Below are 8,919 nucleotides of genomic sequence, written 5' to 3' on the forward strand. Positions count from 1 at the left end.
AGAATATGTTATTAAACAAATACCATGTTCTTGCAGCACGCAGTTTCACCAAACGGAACAAAATCCGATACTTGAATCTGCGTTCTTTCAATAAATGATGGATCGCTCTCGATAAGATCTTTAATGATGTTGAATGTGCCTTTATTGAAAAATTTGAGATACGTCTGCTACGTCTATTTCTCCGAAGCATGTACATGCATAAAATAATATCACGAATCAATTCAGATCAGCAGCAAAGTAATTAATTTTATTCATCAAGAGACAATAAATCGCAAAATAGATGGCTGTTTAGAACAATAAAGAAATAATGGCCAGCCTGGTTAAAATTTTGGTATTCTTATAAAAACGTGCGTATTAAAAAAGATAAACGAATACCCTAAACGGATGCGTTATTTATTCACTCTCGTCTCCCTTATGAAAAATGCAAAATCTAGCTCAATCAATATTCCGGACCGGAATTGGGTCTGGGAATTTTTTGAGTCAATGGAAGAGAAGTGTTTCTCACTTTGGAAGAGAAGTGTTTCAAACGGAAGAGAAGTGTTTTGACTAAGAAGAGAAGTGTTTTAATCAAGAAGAGAAGTGAGCCATAGGGGCCATCGTAGAATATAGGTAATGGTCCGTCTGCGGATTTTAATCGTCCATGTATTTTGTTCTTCTTAACTCCAGTAAAATACAACTAGCCCAAATATTTAAATTAAGACAAAAGAAACAACAAAAGAGATGTAGTACAGATTTCTCGTATTTTGATTAGCAAATTTAAACAAAGTAGGCGAAATCAAATTGTTTTTTAACACCTGACCCTTCAAAAGTTTTGAGCACATTTAAAACGTGCATACCTGCCAAAATTTTGAAATATTTTTTTAAAAACAATATGAGAACCTGTAGTCAATGACCAAAATGCGTTCTAAATAAGTTTTATGAAGCTAAAGCTCAACTATCTTGTGGTTGAATTACCAAACAAAAATAAGAAATGAATTCACAAGAAGTATACGCAGGTAGTAGTAAACTCGTCCTCAAAAAAATTTATCTGGTGGATTTGGGAATTATTGTTGTATTGCTGGCTGTAAAAGTGCTCTTTACGACTTAGACAGAAAGAAAACAAACATTGGAATTTTTAGAATTCCTAAACAAGAAACCCTAAGACGACAGTGTTATTTGAAATGTTAGAAGAAAAGGTGGCGCTGATAATTTTAACATTGAGGATCCAAAAAAAATTATAGAGTGTGCGAGTTTCATTTCAAAACTGAAGATATCAGAATTACATTCAGAGTTGGTAAAAAGCTAGTCGCTGATGCACACAACACACAAAGTACGTAGAAGACCCCCACCTAAAGAGAGGCATATCCCTAGTAGTAGCAGCAGTAAAAGTGAAGAAGTCATTTCAGAGTCCGAAGAGTCTGTTGTAGTGTCTGCTGACCAATTTAATGGGGAAATTTCACAAGAGGTTACGGAGCTTGATATACTGAAAAGGGAATTAAAAGAACTGAGAGAAAAAAAATACTAGAATTTGAACAACGCAACGATTTTCTTTTAGAAGAAAACGAACAGCTATTTTCCTATAAATACAGATATGTAAATTTACATAAAAATAAGAAATTACTTTGCACTGCTACTGGTTTGGAATTAGAAAACTTTGGGTTAAAAACAGTTAAATCCAGGAGAAAATTGTATCAATATGAAGTTCTATGACACATCGAAAAGGTTTTCAATGTTTTCACCTGAAGAACCCTACTTTTTAAAATTTGGGTCAAAGCCAAAGCTGCGTCCTCAAGAGCGACTGTTCTTATATGTCACATGGTTGAAAAATGGTTTTACACTTTCCCACGTTTCATGGTTCTTTGATATATCAAAGGCAACAGTTTCTAGATATCTCTTAACATGGACAAATTTTTGCTATTTAAGCTCGGTTCTGCAGGGTGGTCAGCAAGATTTTCAAATGAAATTCCAGGACTTTTCCAGGAATTTAGAACATATTAAGGCATTTTTCCATGACAAAATCAAATTTTTCCAGGACATTTCTGTTCTCAAAAAACATTTTTACATTAGAACTGATAATGATAACACATTTCTACGTAAAATATAACTGTCAAAACTAAGTCGAACAAATGAAACAAAATTGATGGGATAAACAAAAATATGAACCAATGTTGAATGTTATGTTTTTAGGAGCAACGATAAAAATTCTCAAACAAAGAAGTTACCATTTACTCTTTTAGCACAATAAACATCATCATAACCAAAGTCAAATTTTTGTCATTTAGGTGCTCAAACAAAACAAAATAATGAACATAACACAACTCAAGTATTGTCTATATAAATCATATTATATATTATAGCTTTTTGTACTCTTCTTCAAGTGTTTCTATTTGTTCACACACTACTTTCAGCTCCTTTTCTTTTGCTTTCATGCTGTATAAAAAGGAAGCTGCCTTCGTGACGCAAGCCATGTTTTTGTTTTTTTCAGCCAATATGGTTTCGCTTATCAATCCTTCTTTCAATGATTCTATCGAATCGAGTAATGAGATTTTTAAGTTCTTAGCAGCTTGTAGCTTCTCCGTGTTTGCTTTTCTCTTCAGTGTTGTTTCAGATTCTTTCTTCTCTTTTTTTTCTTTCTAAATCAATTTTGTATCTCCCATAGGCTAATTTGAAACTTTTACGCAGAGCTGGCGAGATAATGAAATTGTGTACTTTAGTATCAGAGCATTGTAGTGTATCATAGATCAAACGCTGTGATATCAAAGATTGCTTTTGGAAGTTATCTTGAAGGACTTCTTTGTTCACAGAGAAGCCCCTTTCTATGTTACCCTGCCCATGTGATAAAACAAAGATCAGCTTACATATTAACCATAAATCTTTAAAATTATCATTTGAAGTAAACGTACCCAAAAACAACATCAAGTCGATCTTCTTTATAATCAAACTTTGTGAACTTATCTCTTTGTTCGTATTTAGCTAACTTCAACATCTCTTCATATTGGTTTTTTGAGTTATCAGCAACAGTTGCTGAAATTCTTTTAACAGCATATAACTTGTCAGCTAAGCTTCGAAATCTGATGGCACATTCTTCATCCTTTCTAACAATGCTAACCGGAGCTAAGCATGATGCATTTCTGACAATACTGTATTTTAAAAGACATTTTTCTTGTAACTTCAAGAGAATTTCTAACACCAACTGTTTACACTCTCCTTTAAACTTTCTTTTACGTGCTGCAGACACTTTCACTTTCTGAAACAAATATTAAGTAGCACATCCAGTGTCAACTAAACCATTTTCCAGATGGTTATCTGTATTTTTCAGGACAGATTCTTTAATTCTTTTAATCGAAGTGCGTGCTTTCTGGAGGGCTTCTTTCTTAAATATCAGTCGCAACAATAGGCTAACAATTGGTCTAATTCTTGTAACATAAATGAGACCATGGGATTGTTTGTTTTAAACAGAGTTAATTATAGTTTGAATATGCTTGACAGGCACCAAAGGTTCGTTGTAGTGTTTGACCAAAGTTTTGTATGACTTATTTGATGGTCTTGATGATTTGCATAAGTCCTCCCAAAACTGTATGACTTTCTTCATGTTTTCCCAAATTTGGAGGCCTCTTTTAGCAACTGATTGATCCTCTATCAATATTGTTGCATAAAACCTGCAAATGGATTTTACATTATAACATACCATTTCAGTAAAATGAAACTATTGGAACCACCAAAACAGATGTGAGCAGAAAAGAGAATAGGTAAATTAAATATTTACCTTAACTAATGAATACATCGGAGCCACCTCCTTAAATGTAGATTTCTCCTCTAGCAGGGGAGTCATTTAACAACCAAAACATGCCTTTTAAAATTTTGCCAATATACCATTTTGAATTACTAAGAGTAGTTTTAAGTGCACCATGCATATGTGTTGGCTGCACCTTCCAATATCAATGGTTTTTTAGGTATATCCTCTTCTATTAACATATTGTCAAGCTTGTCTAAAACATTCCAATTGACTGATGGTCCATGCATAGCTAACTGAACAAACCGCTCTTCAGAAAGTTCTTTTGAAGCAATCTGAAGACACTCAAACAGAGCTGATGCATTTGGACAGTGTAAAACTGGGAGTCACAATATCTTGACTCCATACAAGCTTTTTGTTCATCCCAACATGGAATGCCAACATTCATTTGGCAGTTCAGCAAAACAGAATTCATACTTTTGTCCAAAGCTAAACTGTAAAATTGTGAAAGGTTGATTGCATTCAAAAGAATTTTCTTGAAATAAGGTGCAATACCATAATTAATCAAGTAGCTGCGTTTTGATTTGTCAAGTTTAAAATTCTTGACAATATCCCTGTCTGGAAACATGTTTAAAAAAAGTTTATTTAAATCAATACTTGACGAGAAAGAAAAATGAGAGTTGATAACTTTCAATGTCCATAGGACTTCAGCATTTATAGTTATTTTATTTGCCGATAAACTCTCTATTAAACTTTTTTCTTCTCAATAGAACTAATGCACGCATCTCTTTGCACACTAACATCACTTGAAACACTAGGTGCTGCTGGCTTTGGTTTGAAAAACGTGTCTAGTCTTTGCTCTCTCTCCCTTACTTTTTCTTTGTGCTTCTTTCCAGTTGCATGAGAATCTAACGCACAACTTCCCATTGTATATCTTTCTTACAAAGATTATATCTAGCTACTTGTTTATTCTCAGTTTTCAAAATCCATAATTGGTACTTAATGTTAGTAATCCATTCTTGTTGAAAATGATATAATCTTTGTTTTCTACTCATTTCAATTTCTATTTTCAACTATCAAATATCAATGTATATGACAAGTTAGAATGGATACACAAGAAACAGAAAACCCTTTATACTAAAAGACAACAGTACTAACAAATCATATTCACAAATTTTCATGTGTAGTTAGCAAGGGTGCAATACAAAAATGACAGATCAATCAAATACCAAATTAAAGAAGTAAAAGAAAGAAAACATTTAAAAATATTCTTACAGACAAAATGATTTGACATATTTATAAGTATTATATATTCTACTAGTGAAAAATTTCAGGACAGTTATCAGAAAAAACTTGTTTTTCAAGAATGTTTGACCATAAGGAGTGTCTTTCCGTGTTTTCAAGGACACCCTTCCAATTTTCAGGATTTTCCAGGTGCTGGCCACCCTGTCTGTGTTCATATTTTTCTCGAGCTATATGTTCGTACAGTTTCCCATGTTTAAAATTCTCACGTAAAGCGTATGGAAGATCTTGTTCTTCTTTTGGGGATAAAAAAATGTCAGCAAGGCTTTCAAAATTTTTTATTTTTTTGACAATTTCCACAGCTCATTTTTACTTTGTGAAACTGTATCTGTTTTCAACAATTTTGATCGAATTTAAACAGTTCTGTTCTGTAGGAGTATTGACCCAATCTTTTAGTACTAGCTCATTTTCATCTTTTATAAATAATAAGGGTAGTTCAGTGTAATCGTGCTCGCTATATAACAGATTTTTTATTTTATTTATGTTTGTTACAACTTTCTTTGTAAAACCAACTTGATTCAGGTGAAAAGAAAGAGGTGAACCAACAACAAATTGACCAAATTTTGTATTTTTTCTTGGTTCAATCCAACAGCAAGCAAATCCAATTTTTTTGTCCCTCTCCTGCAACTTAGCTTGCATTAAATTCAAGCTATCTTGCAGTGTAATCTCTCCTAGGATCTTCTAGAGTCGATGATATTCCCCGCGAAGTAGTCTGGCTTTGAACAACTGTATCCATAACAGGAGCTTTATTCGACACTTCGCCTGGAACCCCCCTAGCTTTTCCACTTGACCTACTCAGTGCTACAGACACAACTCGTTTTTCTTTCTTCATGCTTGCCTTACACTGGCATTTTAAATAAAAGCATTGTTCATCCCATTTTGTACTCACTGAATCTGAAGTTAAATATCTCTTGTTTTTAAACTTTCTCCCACGATCAAGAGTTTTTATTATAGAACTCTCTGGCTCTTTTCCACTTCTTAAACGATGTTCTTCAATTTCTGTTATTGTGAACGCAGAAAGAAGAGACAAAGACTTTCCCCCATTACCTAATTCAACAACTTGTTTTTTTGACTTGTTAATAATTGCAATTGGTAAATCAATATCTCTTAATAACAGTTCCAACAATTCTTCTTTACTTCACAGCATTGCTTCTTCCACTTTCCGTAGCCATTTTGACAATATTCTACCATTCCAAGCCTCGGTTCTAAGGTGACTTGAAAACGAGGCAGAGAGCTATATTATTATTTCAAGCGAAAAATAAGATTATGAAAATCAAAGTAACTTTTCTTTAATAACTAAATAACTAAATTGAAGTGTACTTTAAACTTTCGAACATTTTGAAAACCAAAAGCAAATCCAATGAAATCCTCATCATTTCTATTTTTAAGGTCTTTTAATCCGTAAATCTTACATAGCTTCTTCAGTATTTTATTTTTCAAAACAACAAACACTTGTCTGGTTTATTTCATACACAAACTTTGCAAGCTTTCTTTCAGTGATTTTGAATTCCAACAAAACATTTTCTAAACACACTAAGATAGTTAAGCCTTTAAAGGGACTACGAACCAGTTAAAATGCTCATGTTCCGTATATCTCGCGTACATATTAAAAATCCGGCAAACGCGTTTCGCGCAATATACAGACCAGCGCACTTTGCTCGCTGGTTCAATATTTTTTTCGAAAAGTATATTACAAAGAAATAGTTCAGCAAGACTCATTCTGGATGAAAACATGACCAAGGCTGAAGAAGATAAACTTTCTAGAAATATCTATATGTTCGAGTCTGTAAATTACATACATGCCGGAAAAATAGCCATTTTTGTATTTCACCGTTTTTTGTGCGGAATTTATATTTGCAGATGAGTGACCCAAAAATGGCATATTTTGCGGAATAAATTTTTGCGGATGCAAGAAATTTAGTAAATCGAAAATCAGGAAAAACTAATTTTAGTAGCTAAGTGTATGAAAAACATCCGATTTATGGAATATCTTTATTTCTATTTTTCATCATAATATCAAAAAAAGAATACTAAGCTGAAACAAAGGTAAGATCAAATATCGTCACTGAAAATAAAACGCAGTAGATTTGAACCTCTTTATCATAATAAGGGTTATATTTCTTATCGCAATACTGTCGAATCTTTCTTTACTGCCTCACTTACTTATAATACTCTTTCATACAAAGGGTTAAATGCAGTAGTTTTGAATGTCTTCACCGTAATACGGGTTATAATTCCCGTCGCAATACTGCTGAATATTTCTTTACCTCCTTACTTACTATTTTCCTAATATCCCTACTACACTTATCATGTTTTACCCTCTATTTCTCGCTCATCCAGTCATAGCACATTCTTTATCCAAAGAGAAAACCCCAAAAAAACCAAACATGAAACAGGCAGTGAATAGATTTCTATGCGTAACATAAATTCATTAGTAAAGAACTTACTGCGAACATGCTATAATAAAATAAGCATACCTTGGGATTTTACGAATTGAAGAAATGTGATTAAAAGTGCTAAAAAAAGAAAGGACATGAGGAATTATACCGAGAACATTGTGGTAATTTTCTAGAATTGTAGAAAGATAATCATTTTAAAAAGAAGAATTTGTTTACTTTAAAAAAAAATTTATACGTACTTGCTTTTATCAACAAAAGAACCAACATTTTTAACATAAGAAAACTTCCGACTTGGTAAAAAATTTTTTCAAGAAAATAAAAATTTCTTTTTTTTTCTTGAATATATAAAATCCTTCGCTGCATTCATCTTAATGAAACACAAATACATACGTTGTCATAACATTTTACTGTATGCAAGATTCTCAAATTGAATACTTTTTCCTTTTTAATATTTTACGATACTGTAAAGTCAACAATTAACTTGTTGCCATAGATAATAGGAATCTAAATAATTCAAAATAATACAACATCATGTACTATCTTTACCGTGCAGTTAAAAATTTAACAGGGTTACTAGCCAATCCCTTCACATTACTAACTTCTAAAGTGACGGTAACGGAAGACTACCGCAGCTTTTACTCATTTCACAAGCATGGGAAGAAGCAAACCAGTTTTTTTAATGGATATGCATGTGTCAAGGAATTGACATAGTTCTGTTTTAAGAATCAAGGTAGAGTCAGTAAAACTAGGAGAAATCTCGGGAAAATCAGAAAAAGTGTATGTATTTATAATCACTACAATAATGCGACCAATGTCAACGTGGGGGACGGAAGTAAAAAAGACTGCTAATTACTCCAAATACTGCATGACTGTAGGCTTACCCAAAAATCGAAAGAGCATTAAGAAATAGGAACACTATTTTTTTATAAGAAAAATAAAAAATAAACTAAGGAATTTAATCAAGTTATTTGTTTTTTAGTCAATAAATCTGAAGTCGCTTAACGGTTGCTTAATTTTTTATAACTAATTTTCTTAATTTATGTGAGAAGAAAAAGAAAGAAAGAAAGTTATTTTTTGGTAATAAAAAGTTCTTGAAAATGAACTGAAGTATGCAACAAAGAAGTTATTGCAGTTTTCTTTTGCTGGAGTGTTTTTTTTTTGTTTCTTGGAGTTTGATTTTTTTTTGTTTAGAAAGCTTATCTCTTTCTAAGCAACAAGCAACACAAAAATTACTTGTGAAAATAATTTTCACAAGTAATTTTTGTGTTGCTTGTACATATATTTGTACAGGACTGAAGTTGCTTAATGTTTTTTAAATTCAGTGCAGTTCCTTATAAAAAAATTGGCTCATAGAACATCAGGGATATATCTGGCACATTTATCCTAAAACATTTCTGGCACACATTTTGTCAGGTCATATTTTTTATCACATGGTTGAGTTTAGCTAATCAACACAAAATATGTGCTATATTTTCTGCCGAGAAACAAGTGTAATTTTTAATTATT

General features: G+C 32.3%; 1 protein-coding gene across 1 annotated transcript in view; it reads right to left on the minus strand.

The window, feature by feature from the left end:
* Nucleotides 1-7,760, minus strand: part of LOC130613360 (protein sidekick-1-like) — a 31,876-nt gene extending 24,116 nt beyond the window's left edge. The window contains exons 1-2 of the mRNA XM_057434719.1: nt 7,653-7,760; nt 7,492-7,530 (exon numbers count right to left, since the gene is read on the minus strand). Of these exons, the coding sequence (XP_057290702.1) occupies nt 7,492-7,530; nt 7,653-7,689 (76 nt within the window). The 5' untranslated portion in view covers nt 7,690-7,760. The remainder of the gene's footprint in view (nt 1-7,491; nt 7,531-7,652) is intronic.
* Between the last annotated feature and the right edge of the window lie 1,159 nt (nt 7,761-8,919).

Source organism: Hydractinia symbiolongicarpus, chromosome 10 (assembly GCF_029227915.1).
Source record: "Hydractinia symbiolongicarpus strain clone_291-10 chromosome 10, HSymV2.1, whole genome shotgun sequence".
Lineage (NCBI taxonomy): Eukaryota > Metazoa > Cnidaria > Hydrozoa > Anthoathecata > Hydractiniidae > Hydractinia > Hydractinia symbiolongicarpus.